Source organism: Cynocephalus volans, chromosome 11 (assembly GCF_027409185.1).
Source record: "Cynocephalus volans isolate mCynVol1 chromosome 11, mCynVol1.pri, whole genome shotgun sequence".
Taxonomy (NCBI): Eukaryota; Metazoa; Chordata; class Mammalia; order Dermoptera; family Cynocephalidae; genus Cynocephalus; species Cynocephalus volans.
Window position 1 is genome coordinate 62,679,320 of NC_084470.1, and position 15,706 is coordinate 62,695,025.

At 34.9% G+C, this 15,706-nt stretch overlaps 1 protein-coding gene across 5 annotated transcripts in view; it reads right to left on the minus strand.

Moving 5' to 3' along the window:
• Positions 1-15,706, minus strand: part of SFMBT1 (Scm like with four mbt domains 1) — a 142,849-nt gene that overhangs the window by 29,248 nt on the left and 97,895 nt on the right. For 4 of the 5 annotated variants that reach the window (XM_063114064.1, XM_063114065.1, XM_063114067.1 and 1 more), the window contains one exon: positions 7,372-7,612. In XM_063114064.1, coding sequence (XP_062970134.1) covers positions 7,372-7,612 — 241 coding nt within the window. Of the gene's footprint in view, positions 1-7,371; positions 7,613-11,455; positions 11,480-15,706 lie in introns of those variants that run through there. The other variant, XM_063114068.1, reaches the window with a different exon arrangement.

Consider the following 15,706-nt stretch of genomic DNA (forward strand, 5'->3'; position numbering starts at 1 on the left):
ATTGTCTCATAAATGATATTTTCAAATTGTTTGATCAAATCAGGATCCAAATAAGAGCCATACACACTGCAAATGGCTGATATATATCCTAAACTTCTTTTAATCTGTAGGTTCCTTCTCACTCCCCCTGCTCACTTTTTCTTGCAGAATATATATTTTTTGGGAGAAAGCCTTTCTCCCATACAGTGTTTTTTAGAGTTTGGTTTCATTGGTTGCCTCTCTGTGGTGACCTGTTTTTCCACTATCCCCTATATTTTCTATAAATCAGTATTTAGAACCAGAAGCTTGATCAAATTCAGGTTTGACTTTTTGGGGCGTGGGGGTGGGGACAAGAACACTTCACAGGTGGAGTCATATCCTTCTATCAAGAGGTACATAAGGTCTGTTTCTCCTTTTGTGACATTAGCAACTTTCAATGGTCACTGCATAGATGCATTGATTCATTAGGGGCTAAAAATGGTGATATTCTATTATTCCTTCTTCATTTATTAACCAAAATAGTTCTATAAAGGAAAACTTCTCTTCATCAACTATTTGATTACCCTGAGGTAGAGTTCACAAAAAGAAGGCAGGATATAAACTTGATTCTCTATTGTTTCCCCATTACCAGTCTTCAAAATAATCATCTGGTTTCCTGACATCCTCCAAAGGTGAATAAATGAGGGTTTTGTTTAAAATTTTCGCTACGAAGCCATAGAGTAAAACATAAATGATATGTTTCAAGCCACTGCAGCTATTGTCCTTCTTGACAATATCCCATCTTTAACCACAGGGAGTCTCTTCAAATTGACTTCTGAGTCCTATTGACACGACTAGTATTAGTAAACAATCATTGATTTCTTTTTTGCTTTTTGGTATGACAAGACGTTCCAGGCTCATCTTGGATATCTCCTGTGCCAGTCCAGGAACTAGCTACTTCTCCAAGAAGTCTCAATTTGTTTCAGGACAAATGGCATTTAGAGATCATAATTGGAAAGGACTGATTTCCAGAGTGCAGGGAACTCAAACAACTTAACAGTAAAAAAAACCCAGATAACCCGATTAGAAAGTGGGCAAGGGAGCTGAATGGGCATTTCTCAAGGGAGGATATGCAAGTAGCCGATGGACACATGACAAATGCTCAGCGTTGATCAGCATCACTTGGCATTAGGGAAATGCAAATCAAAACTACATTAAAATATCATCTCTCCCCAGTTAGATTGGCTATTATCAAAAAGAACAACAGATGCTGGTGAGGATGTAGAAAAGGGGAACCCTCCTACTGTTGATGGGACTGTAGATAGATGCAGCCATTATGGAAAATGGTATAGAGGTTCTTCAAACAACTACAGATAGAACTGCCATGCAATTCAGTGGAAACGCTGGATATATACCCAAAGGAATGGAGATCATCACGTTGAGTGATCAGCACTCCCATGTTTATCGCAGCTCTATTTACAGCAACCAAGAGTTGGAATCAACCTGGATGTCCATTGTGTGACAACTGTATAGGGAAAATGTGGTGTTTCTGCATGGTGGAATACTACTCTGCCATAAAAATGAATGAGATGCTGCCATTCACAGCAACATGGATTAACTTTGAGAAAGTCATGTTAAGTGGGGTAGGCTGGGCACAGAGGGAGGAATGCCGCATGTCCTCACTCATAAGTGTAAGCCAAAAAATAAATAAATTTTTAAAAATAAAGAAAGAAAGATATGACAATCACAATAATACATTGAACTTTTAAAAGGAGAGAAAAGAACTGAGGTTATCAGAGGTGGGGGGAGGATGGTAAGCGAGGAATTGGTAAAGGGCCATGAAAAATGATTACATTGTATGTTGTTGAATACACTAATTATCCTGATTTGAGCATCACATATTGCACACAGGTATTGATATTCAATTCTGTGCCCCACAGATATGTACAATCAATTATGTAAAAATAAAAAAAATTTTTTAAAGTTATCATATAAAAGAATTGGTAGTAAATATTGAAACTACTGAAAAATTGAGAGGGAGTAAAATAACACTAATATTGAATATAAATCCAACACAGCTCTTAAAGATTTATTTGGGGGAAAAATAGGGTGAGGTTCCATAAACTGAGTCTACAATTCCTAATTAAATTTATGATTGTGGGAATGGGAAAGACAGAGAAAAATAAAAACATTTTAAATTCCATTAAAAAAAACAGAGATCATAATTGGGGCACTGGGGGTGCTCCTGCTACTGGGTTAGTGTCTCTAAGCCTTTTCAGTGTCTCAAACGAAGAAATTTCTTCATCTTCTTCTTCTTCTTTTCTTCTTTTTAAGATAAATCACATCAGGATACTTCCAATACAAATTCAGAAAGACAGTGCTTTTACTTAACCTCACTCACCTACCTAAACTCTATTTCCTTTCTATTAAGCTGAAAATTCTAGTTTCCAGTTACACATTTAATTATTAATTTGCTTTATCCCACAATGCACAAGTAACTATTTCAAAGTAACAACATAAACTCTACACCAACAATATGATTACTGTACTGAAAAGAGCTTAAGATTTTTGTTGCATTTGTTGTTGTTGTCTTTAGAGTATATCCCCACTGGGGATGTATTCAAATTACTGTATTTTAAAGTCACTGAAATAGTTCTCAGTGTGGTTATCCCACAAGCTCCATACACAGTTAAGTTTCTTAGATTTTCCTTTTGTATTTTTAGAAACTGCTTTTTTAAAATTTAATTTTGTTTTATATTTATATAAAATATTTACATGGTTCAAAAGTCAAATCTACAAAATAAGGCACATTCGGAAAATCTAGCTTCTATCCCTATTCCCTTCACTCTATTCCCTCCTTTCCCTACAGGTTAACTTTTCTAAATGATTTATTCTTTATTTAAAAAAAAAATAAGTTCGCATACACACACATTCATATGCCCTCCTCCTCTCCCATTCCATACAGTTTTTTTTTTTCTTCATATAATAATATTTCCTGGAGACCACTCCTTGGTTATAGGAAGACAGTCCTCATTTTATTGTTTTTGATTGTAGCTTTTATCATGAACTACCTTCTTTGTCTTTTCTAATGCTTTCTGATCTGAATTCCACCTTTGTCAGATATCTAAAATGAGACTCCTGGTTTCTTTTCTATTTGCATTTGTCTGTATATCTTTGTCCATCCTTTTATTTTTACCCTTTCAGAATCTCTCTGTTTACGTATGTCTCGTGTACATAGGACAAAAATGGGTTTTGCTTTGTGAGCCAATCTGAATTTTTTTTTTTACTTTTAATAGATGAGTAAGCCCATTGACATTTATTGATATTATGAATACATATGGCCTCAATTCTGTCATATTACTAAATATTAAATAAGATTTGTGTCTGTTTGTATAGTTTTCACTATGTGATCTATTATATATGAACCAATACTTTCTTTTTTTAAACCTATCTTTTGATATTTAGAACGGTTTGTATTTTTGTTCTACTGGTTACCTTTACACTAATAGCTTTACGTAACACTTTTAGACATCTATTTTTTGGACTATTTCCTTCCAGGTTTTTTTTTTCTATGAACAATACTGAAGTTAGCTATAACCTCTTTTTTCTCCTCTCTTTCAGCTTCTCATTTTGGGTAATATCCTTTTACTCCCAGTTAACGCTTAAAAGGTAATTAGTTAAATTACATAGCAATAAAGGTGGTTTTTTAAAAAAAAGGCAATGAATGAGTGGGCTTACACCACTATTCACATTCTCTCTCCATTGTTGTCCCATATTTTTTATAATGACACCATATCTACATTGTCAGAGCATGTAGCCATTATATATTATATTGTCTGCTTTAGAACCATCATTTAGTCTAAGTTCTATAGCTACACATATACTTAATGTTTCACTACCAGTTATTATGCTAACATTACTTCATTCACTGGTTTTCTGGAGCTCATTCTCTAATGGATTCCTTAGGAAGGGGTCATGGGAACAACATTCCTTGAATCCTTACATATTCAAAACAGTTTGCATATGGCCTTTATACCTGAAGTTCAGTTTGGCTAGGTATAAAATCTTTGTCTCACATTTTCTTTCATTGAATTTCTTAAATGTTACTTCATTGCCTTTTGTTATAAACCACTGTTGTTAATAATGCTAACAATCTTGTTTCCTCCCTTAACAAGAAACTTGGTATTTCTGCCTAAATAACCAAGGGTTTATTTTTTGCTTTAAAGTTCAATAGTTTCATTGGAACACATTTTGATACAACTGTTCTCATTTGATTTCCTACATAAATAGTGAGCCCTTTCAGTATGAATTTCAAGTCCTCTTTTATTTCAGTAAAGTTTACTTGAATTACAATTTATAGTATTTTATTGTTTCATTGCTTTGCTTTTCTTCTTCAGGGACTTCTAGTTTATACACGTTAAATCGTTTTTACCTGTCTATATAATTTTTCTCAAGTCCTTATTTCTTTCATCATTTATTTTTTTCCCTTTTTTTCACCTTCTGTTTCTCTTCAGATATTATCTATAGCGTTGATTTATTCCTGTGTTCATTTTAACTTAGTCTTTATTTTTAATATTATATTATTTCCAGTTCTTGCCTAAATTCTACTTTTTCGGTTTTCAAATCTTCCTTTTCTCCAGTTGTCTCATTTCTGAATTTTTATAAACTGCATTTATAAAAATTGCTTTTTTCCACTGCTTTATCATTGTCACTACCTTCTTTTAGCTTGTTTTGAAATGTTTTTATCTAACACAGTGTTCGTCTCTTTTATGTTTCTCTGGAAGGATTTTATTCTACTTTTTTCATTCTAATAATTTTGTATGAGATTCAACTGAAATCCTTTCCTGTTGTTCATGTTTAAATCATATACATTTTCCTAAGAGTTTAGGATGAGATGGTGGGCATGGTAGCTTCCTGTCTCTAGAGCTCCCTCTTATACAGTTTTTCATAAAGTAAAAAACTTTCACAAAGTAGAAGCCCACACACATCCCAGGACCCTAACACCCAGATCTTCATTTCTAAATACCCAATTCTCCACTACAAGAAACCAGGACTTCTTTGGGAAATGGCTGATCTCAGGGCTGAGACAGGGAAACACTTCTTGAGCCAAAAAATAAGAAACTGCTCAAAGAATGAAAGGAATGTATCAAAAGAACACATTAGCCAACTTGAAGGGAAACCCACTCACCAAATCTAGGACAGTTTCAGCATCAAAATAAATAATGATAGTAAGAGATTATAACCCGCTGAATAAAATCAGAATCATGAGTCTACACTGGCATATGTACCTACATTCACATATACATACCTAAGTGGAGAAAAAGCAAAAGCTCTTTCTGTAGGAGAAAGCCAATTAAAAAACGTAGAACGAATTAGAAAAACACCATCTGGTAACTGCTATGGGTTTAACATGTCCCCCAAAAGTTCTTGTGTTGGAAACTTGATCCCCGCTGCAACAGTGTTAGGAGAGAAGAAAATCTGATTATTGTATGTGAAAAGTGGGGCTTTTAAGAGATGACTGGATCATGAAGATTGTGCCCTCATGAATGGATAATCCATTCACGGAGTAATGGATTAATAGTTTAATTGGTTATCAAGGAGTGGTTCTGATGGCTTTATAAGAATAGCAAGTAAGCATGTGAACTCTCTTGCTCATGCCATTCTCGCCATATGATATCCTGGTCGTTACAGGATGCTGTAGAGAGTTCCCACCCAGAAGAAGGCCCTCACCAGATATGCCCCCTGGACCATGGTCTTCTCAGTCTCCAAAACTGTAAGAAATAAATTTCATTTCTTTATAAATCACCCAGTTTCAGGCCTTCTGTTATCAGCAACAGAAAAAAGACTAATACAGTAACCATTAGAATAATAATTATTTTAGATAAAACTTATCAATGGATGCTAAAAATAGTGACTGAAAGTTATGAGTGATGGGATATTTTCATAATATCAAACTATCTTCCCACAAAATATTAATTGAGTAATAAGGGTGAAAGAATACTTGTACATGGAAAAACCTGGCATATATCAACATAATCATTTGATGACATTAGTATCACCAGTAATAGAATAAATCAAAAGCAGGTATCTCGTCATATGATGCACTGGAAGCACACAGCTTCTGCATTTTTCCTACGAAAAGTGCACTGTCTGAATCTAAGGAAACGTCAGACAAACCAAAACTGTGAGAGATTCTACAAATAACTGGCCTGTACTCCTCAAAAATGTCAAGACCAAGAAAAAGGAAGGTTAAGAAAACTAAAGACACATGACAACAAAATGCAATGTGTGATCCTGGACTGCATCCTTGACCAGGAAAAGAAATAGGGCATAAGGAACATTACTGGGACCAGGACATAACGAACATTATTGGGAAAATTGGCCTGTACCTTTCAAAGTGTCAAGGTTATGAAAGACAAAGAAAGCCTGAGCATCTGTTCCAGACTAAAAGCAACTTTTAAGACACGACAACTGAATGCAACACATGATCCAGGATTTTCTTTCATGAAAAAAATGTTATTAGGACAATTGGTAAAAACTGAATAAGGTCTGTAGATTAAATAATAGTATTGTATCAAAGTTAATTTCCTGAATTTGATATTTTACTATGCTCATGAAAGCCTCGTTTTCAGAAATACATTTTGACTTTCAAATAGTTCATTAAAAAGCATATGTGGATGGGGGAGAGAGGATAAAGCAAATGTGGTAAAACATCAACATTTGAGGAAACTTGGCAAAAAAGTCTCCAAGAATTTTCTATCCTATTTTTACAACTTTTCAGTAAATCTGAAGCTATATCAAAATAAGAAGTTAAAAGAAAATTATAGAAAGTTTAGTATTTTCTTAAATCTGCAGTCTCTCTTTCCCCTTTCCCACCTTTATCTCATTCTTCTCTTTGTTTTTATTGTATCTCTACTGCTTAATTTGAATTCTACTCCAAGTAGGGCTCCTTCCTGGGATAGAGCTTCAGTTGGTTTGTTTTAAGAGTTCATAGTTCCCAGATTACTTGGGGTAAAAAGGAGAGAGGACAATAAAAACAGAAAGAGAATGAACAGCACATCAATCTGGCCTAATATACTTAAAAACAACCAGACCAAGTCTAAAACTCAGAGAGCCTCACAGTCTTAAAGGATGATAAGCAACTGAGGCTCCCTATGAACATCATAAAAACCTGAGGCATTGGGGAGCACAGAAAGTAATTTTAAAAGACGGGAAAATGTGCATTATTTTCCTTATAAATATTTTCATGCAAAATGCTAACCTAAAGTTGGGTAAACCTGTGCTTGGAGACTGAAAACCTCAAGACTGTGGACAATCCAAATTTTCTTACAATAAAACCTTATGTTGTAAGACCGCAGATTTAAGAAAATACCAGACTTTCTATATCATTCTTGATAGAAAGTATCCTATTACCTTCCGGGGCTTCAAGGGTCTTCTTATTCTGCTCACACCACCCAATGGGGTAGAGATCAGCCTTCCTAATGTCACACCAGAAGTCTGCTCTCCGGTCTTCCCCATAGCCATCATAGCGGAGGAGGAGCAACTGCTCACAGGTGGTAATGATGGTGGCAACCCAGTAGGTTTCAGGATCTGTTCTCACAGCCACCTCCAGTTTCATCCCAGGAGCAAATCCATTTTGTAAACGCGTGTCCACCTGAATAAGGAAATGTTATTAAGCACCAGACAAGTATCTTAAGCGAGTATTTCTTTGATCATCATTCTTTTCTTAAGACTTACAATTCTGGAGCAACAAATTCAATAAAATTTTCTCAAGGGAAACCTGAGAAACTCCAATTCTAACTCATAGGAGTGATCTAAACAAAACAGAGAAATGGCAGTGCTGCTCTGTTCCACCTGACATTGAAGAAAAAATATTTTTACCAAAGCAGTTTATTATGATTACAGAAAATGCTTCCTATTAAGTATATAAATTACTAGATATTCACCATTTTAACAGCCTTCAACACATTGTTTTCAAGAGTGATTTTTAGATCACTCAACAGAAAATCTATGAAGCTAGAAAAGGGAAAGGACAAAAATAAGCTGTAATGATAATAAATTAGTATAAAGTGTACCATATTTCCGTTTCCCTAAAATGGTCTATGTTCCTACCATTATCCTTAAATAATAATTAATAATGCCCTTCTTTCTCTCTCAAATATTCTAATGTAGATGAAAAATTATATGGTCACAAAGGAATGCATTAGCAATTCTGAAACTACTTTATGTATATACTAAGATTTATGTATATACTTATGTATATACTTTATGTATATAGTTATACTAAGTAAATAATATACTTATACTAAGTAAATAAATATATTGTGGGTAAAAACCAGGTTTCTCATTACTATGACATTACTGACAAATCTGCAAAAACTCAATCTAGTCATGAGGAAAAAAAACAAATCCAAATTGAGGAATGTTCCATAAAATAACTGACATGTAATATATGCTCTTCAAAAGTGTCAGGTCCATGAAAGACAAAGAAAGAATGCAGAACTGTCAGACACTAGAGGAGACTATGGAGACATGAAAAATAAATGCAATGTGGCAATCACAACCACTGGAAAATGAGAGTGGAATCCTGGAGAGAACCAGAGAAGGACAGTCACACATTCTCTGTAAAAATTGTCCCTGCTTCTAGTCACTACCCTGTTCTACTCCTGAAAGGCAACCAATATCCTGAACACTACAGTTCAATATCACCTATGTTTTGACACTATCTTAATGAAATTATGCAGTATCAATGTTTTTCTGCGTGGGGCTTCTCTTGCCAAGCCTTGCTCATGAGATTCATTCATGCTGTTCCATGTAACAGCAGTTTACTTCTTTCCACTGTTCTACACAATTCCCCTATACAAATCTGCCACAATTTATCCATTCTAGTACTACTAGTAATCAGTATTTGGGCAGTTCATTGTTTTGAGAGGCTACAAATAGTGATGCCATAAACATTTTTTATGTCTTTTGGTGTCTACATACATGAATTTCTATAACAGATACAAACAAAATTTTCCAAAGTAGTTGCACCAATTTACTCTCCTAATACTGTACGAGAATTCCTTTTGTTTCATTCTAACCGACATTTTTGTATTTTAGTCTTTTTCATTTTTAACCATTTTAAAAGGTATGTCATGCATTTTATTGTGATTTTAATTTGCACTGCTTATTAATGAAGTTGAGAACCTTTACATTTGTAGTCATTTTGATTTCTTCTTTTGGGAAATGGCTAAGTTCTTTGCCCATTTTTTAAGTTCAGTCTACATTTTGAATATCAGTTTTTTGACACTGTATTGCATTGTTAATATCTTCTCATTTTCATGATGGTGTCTTTTGATAAACAGAAGTTCTTAATTTTAATGTAGTCTAATTTATCAATATTTTCCCTCTAAAGTTAGTGTTCTATATTTTTAAAGAAATCTTTTCCTACCCCTAGAGGTCATAAAATGATATACTATATTATTTCCTAGAAGCTTTTCATATTTAGAATATCCACCTGGAATTAATCTCTTGCATAGATCTAGGGATCATGTTTCATTTGTTTCAATATGCATATCCAATTAAACCTGCACCTTTCTTAACCACAGTAAATTGCCACTGTTGTTATAAATCAAGCGGTCCTACAAAAGTGGATCTTTTTCTTATCTCTTTCCTTACAGCAGCACTACACTTTCTTAATTATATTTAATATCTAGTATAGCAAGTCATCTTATTTTGTCTTATTCTTAAGGTGTGCCTGGGTATCCTTGATCCTTTATATATCCACATGTACTTAAGAATCGGCTTGTCAATTTCTAGCTAGACTTTTTTTTTTTTTTTTTAATTTGATTTGGGTTGCAGTAAATCTACAGACCTATTTAGGAAGAAATGACATCTTTACAACAGTGACTCTTTTATTATATGAACAAGGTATCCTTCACTTTTATAGTTCTTTAACCTACATCAATAATGGAGTTTCCTTGCAAATTTTTGTTACATTTGATCCTAGATAATCGATGTTTTTGACATTACTGAATTTTCATCTAGTTCATTTAATTCAAAATATTTCTATATTTCTCTTGAGATTTTTTCTTTGGCCCACATGTTATTTAGAAGTATGTTGTTTAATCCCCAAGTGTTTGGGGATTTCTCAACTGTCTTTCTGTTACTGATTTATAGCTTAATTCCACTATATTCTGAGAGCCAACCCTGTGATTCCCATTCTTTTAAATTTAAGGTGTGATTTACGGCCCACAGTGCATTCTATCTTTGTGAATATTCCATGGGTAATTGAGAAGAATGTGCATTTGGCTATTGGATGAAGTAGTCTATAGATGTCCATTACATCCAGTTGATTGATGGTGTTGTTGAACTCAACTATGTCCTTATTGATTTTCTGCCTGCTGGATCTGTCCATTTCTGATTGAAGGGTGTTGAATTCTCCAACTATAAATATTGAATTCATCTTTTTCTCTTTGCAGTTCTGTAAGTTTCTGCCTCCCTTATACTGACTCTCTGTTGTTAGGTGCACACTTGTTAAGGATTGTTATGTCTTCTTGGAGAACCGACCCCTTTATCATTATGTAACGTTCTATTTATCCCGATAAATTTCCTTGCTCTGAAGTCAACTCTTTCTGAAATGAATATAGCTATCCCCACTTTCTTCTGGTTAGTGTTAGCATGGTATATCTTTCTCCATCCATTTACTTTTGATCTATATGTGTCTTCATATTTAAAGTGGTTTTCTTATAGAAAACATATAGTTTTGTATATGTTGTCTATATATAGACAACATATAAGGGTCTTGGGTTTTTTTTGTTGTTGTTGTTGTTGTTTTTGTCTTTTTCATGACCGGTACTCAGCCAGTGAGTGCACCGGCCATTCCTATATAGGATCCGAACCCGCGGCAGGAGCGTCACTGCGCTCCCAGTGCCGCACTCTCCTGAGTGTGCCACGGGCTCGGCCCAAGGGTCTTGTTTTTTGATCCACTCTGACAATCTCTGTCTTTTAAATGATGCATTTAGACCACTGACATTCAAAGTGATTATTGATACAGTTGGATTAATATCTATTGCATATGTTATTATTTGTTGCCTTGTTCTTTATTCCTATTTTTGTCTTCTCTTTTTCTGCTTTTGGTGTTTTAAATGGCATTTTATATGATTCCATTTTTGTCTTCTTTCTTAGCATATCAGTTATACTTTTTTTAAAAAACCTTTTTTAGTGGTTGCCTTAGATTTTGCAATATACATTTAAACTAACCCAAATCCATTTTGAAATAACACTATACCACTCCATGGGTAGTATAAGTACCTTACAATAACAAAATAATTCTAATTCCTTCCTTTTGTCCATTGTATCATTGCTGTCACTCATTTTGCTTATGCATAAGAAAACATAAGCATATATTTATACATAAGCATACATAATCAAATACATTGTTGCTGTTATAATTTTGAACAAACTGTTATCTGTTAACTCAATTAAGAATAAGAAAAATTAGACTTTATTTTACCTTCTTTTATGCCTTCTCTAATGCTCTTCCTTCCTTTTTTTTCCTTCCTCAGAAACCATGCAAGCAAGAAGAGAGTGGAGTGAAACATTCGAACCAATGAAAGCAAAAAGCCACCAACTCAGAATTCTGTATCAAACAAAATCATCCTTAAAAAGAGGAGAAATACTTCCTCAGACAAACAAAAAGTTAAGGGATTTTGTCACTAGTACACCTGTCTTGCAAGAAATATTAAAAGAAATTCATTAGAAAGAAGGAAAATTACATAGGTCAGAAACTTGAATCTACATAAAGAAAAGAAGAGAATTAGAGAAGAAATAAGAGAAGGTAAAATAAAATCCTTAATTTTCTTCATTCTTAATTGAACTAACAGATAACAGTTTGTTCAAAATAATAATAGCAACAAAGTATTCAGTGATTACAGCTTATGAATGAATGAATAACAGCAATGTTACAAGGGACATGAGCAAGGAACTGGGAATACTTTGGTAAAAGGTACTTGAACTACCTGTGAAGTGAAACAGTTACTTAAAACAGGACTTGGATTCTTTATAAGTGTATACTGCAAACTCCAGGGCAACCACTAAAAAAATCTTTTTAAATAAGTAATGATATGCTAACAGCATTTTGCTAAGTGAAATAAGGCAGGCAAAAAGGACAAATATTGTATGATTCCACTTATGTGAGGTACACAAAAAGTAGAATAGAGGTTACCAGGGACTGGGGAGAGGAGGAAATGGGAAGTAACTGTTCAATGTGTACAGAGTTTCCGTTTGAGATGATGAAAAAAGTTCTGCTGATGGTTGTAAAATACTGTGAACGTATTTAATGCCACAGTGATTAAAATGGTAAATTTTATATATATTTTACCACAAATTTTCTTTTTTTAATTTAGTGGTTGCTCCTCAGTCATGCCCCCTTGCCACGTGCAACCAGCCCTGCGACGACCACTAAGCCACAGCAAGAAGGGCCCTGGGTTCCCAAGCTGGGATGGTGGGTGGTGAGGGCTTTTGCCACACCCCCCTGATATCTGCACGCACCCTGGCAATGACCAAGCCACAGCTGGAAGCCCCCTGGTCTCCCCTGTGGGAATGAGGGTAGTGTCACAGGCCTCAATCCTGCCCCTTCTCCTTCCTCCTTTTTCCATCACATTTCCTACCCCTTTCCCCTTCCCCCTCCCTATCAACTCTTCCACAACATCCTAGAATGTAAAAAATAAAATTACATTTTCTTTAAAAATAATAATAATAATAATTTAGTGATTGCTGAAAGGTGTTCAGTATGCATCTTTAATTAACTATAGTCTACTTACAAATAATATTTTACATGTTATATAAAGGTCTTATAATCATATCCTCCCAAATCCTCCCTACCATCTTTTGTATTATTGTAATTACATAGGCTATAAACACACAATCCATTTCTATTATTGCTTCAAACTTATCTTTTAGAGATATTGAAATGAACTTTACATCTACTTACATTTATGCCATTTCCATCATTCTTTATTTCTTTGTGTAGATCCAAGTTTTTGTCTGATATCAAATTCCTTCCATCTTAAGAACTTCCTTTAATATTTTTTGTAGTGCAGGTCTCTGGTAATGAATTCTCTAAATTTTTGTTTTCCTGAAAAAAAGTCTTTATTTCTCCTTCACTTTTGGATGAAATTTTTTTCTGGGTATAGAATCCAGATTTTTTCCTTCCACATCTTAAAGACCTTATTCTACTATCTTCTGGGCTGCATAGTGTCTAAAAGGAATTTTGCTATAATTCTTATCTTTGTTTCTCTGTATGCAATGTATCTTTTTTTCCCTAGTTGCCTTCAAAATTTTCTCTTTCTCTTTGGTTTTCAGTAGTTTGAATAGGGTGTGTCTGAGTGGATTTTGTTTGTTTAATATTTATCCTTATTTGCGTTCTCTGCACTTCTTGGATCTGTGGTATGGTATCTCTTTTTTCCTTTAGAAATTGTCTATTATCTCTTCAAATATCTCTTCTTCACTCTCCTTTTTCCTTCTGAGATTCCAACTATACATTCTTTTCACTTTTTGATATTATCCCACAGCTATTAGGTGTTCTGGTCTTGTTTTTTCCCACTCTTTTTTTCTCTTTGTGTTTCAAGATGGGCAATTTCTATTGATCTATCTTCAAGTTCACTGATCCTTTCCTCAGCTGTGTCAAGTCTACTGATGAGTGTGTCAAAGGCATTCATCAACACTGTTACCATGTTTTTCATTTCTATTATTTCCATTTCATTCTTTGTAATAACTTCCATCTCTGTTGAAATTGCTTTTCTATTCATGCACGCTCTCCATCTATTCTGATATAGCCTTTAACATATTAATCATAGTTATTTAAAATTACCTCTCTGATAGTTCCAACATTTGAGTCATATGAGTCTGGTTCTGTTGACTGCTTTCTCTTTTGACAGTTTGCTGTTTTTCTTTTGCTTCTTTATGGGCTCTATACTTTTTGGTTGAAAGTCAGACATCATGTACAAAACAATTAAGACTGAGGCAAATAGTATTTATGCCTGGAAATGAGCATTTTTCTTCCTTTTCTTAGGGCTTTAGTTCAAGGGAGAAGGTTAAGTCAATCTACCTAGGAGTGGAGGTGGATTTGGGTTTCATTACTGCTATAGTTATTCACAGTATACAAGAGACTTCAAATTCCTCTAGCATTATCTAGTATTTGGGGTGTAGGCTTATTTGCCAGAGGGTTTTTTTTCCCCTCAGTCTGCTGCTCCACTCTCAGATTTATGTCTTCTCTTTATGACTGCACCTCTCTCTCCATGCACTTGCCTCTCCCCCACAATGGACTACTGCTACCCAACATTTTCTATTTGGGTGGTGGGGGCAAGTGGGAAGGGGCATTCTCTGAGGATCAGCCTCAGTCTTAGGTTCTGTGTCCCTGGCTCTTGGATAAGTTCCCAGTGATCTTACTTCTACCTCAGCTCTAGGGGATCATTAATGATCCAGCGTGTATTTGTGACCCTCTCCCAGGGACAGGGGGCTTTCTTTTTCTTCTGTTCTATTCCCCAGGCTGCAACTGGTCTTCACTTTGCCTTGGGGTTAATAGGGCTTGTATTCCTTCCCTTAATAGTGTAAAGCTTTTGTTCTAGCAAATCCAGGTAGAACTTAGTGCCTTCCCCATAGTGGGTGCTGTTCCTTCCACCAGAATGCACCATGAGGAAGGCTTTTTCACTCTTTCAGACCCTTCCCCCCGATTAATCTCTAATTCCTTCTTCAGCCCTGTTTCCCCTCCTTCCTGTGTTTCAAACTGGATCCTGTAAAACTCTTGCCAGAGGCCTGCACATCCATCTCCATTGATCTAGAGCTATGAGTTCTACTAGCTTTGCCTGTGATCTGCCAGCCACAGGCATCTCATCTCAGAATCTTCCCACACCCAGGCTTGATTTTCACTGTATCTGGCAGCTCTTCACCACACACTAAGATTCAAGTTTACAAATATTTCCTACGTTTGACAATGAAAGAGTATGCACTTGTTTTTTATTCTCTTTGTTGCTTTGTCATTCAAAGAGGAAATCTGTTTCTTTAAAAGGACATTTTTAAAACCAGAACTTGGGTAAGGGAATTTGTCCTCCATTTGAACATTAGTATAATAAGCTTGGACAAATACATATCAGAGTAGGGATAACATAAAAAACAAGAATTCAAAGGTATTGCATAACCACTAACAGGCTTTCCATGTTAAAAAAAAAAAAAAAAAGGACACTGAGAACAATTACAAACGATTAACCAATGCAATATAAAATAAATTCTTTACTGAAATATACTATTCCTATCACTTTAACTTGAGAGATATAGATAAACTAATTTGTTTATTTCACATAAATGAAATAATTGAAAGGGCAATTAATATGACTGAGTTTTCACATGAGGACATAGTAAAAAGAGCAGGGCTCTTCAGCTTATAATGACAACAGCTAAAAGAATATGGCCCAACTTCACAAAATCATAGACGATACTGAGTGAGCATTATTTTCTTCACAAAGCCTAGAACGAATAAACTATGCCCTATTGAACACTGTTATGAACTGAGCTGTGCCACGACAAAATTCATATGTTTAAATCCTTACCCCCAGTGTGACTGTATTTGGAGAGAGAGGCCCTTTCTAGAAATTGTCTTAGTCTGTTTGGGCTGCTATATCAAAATACCTTAGACTGGGCTGGCCCGTGGCTCACTTGAGAGAAGGTGGTGCTAATAACACCAAGGCCACGGGTTCAGATCCCTATA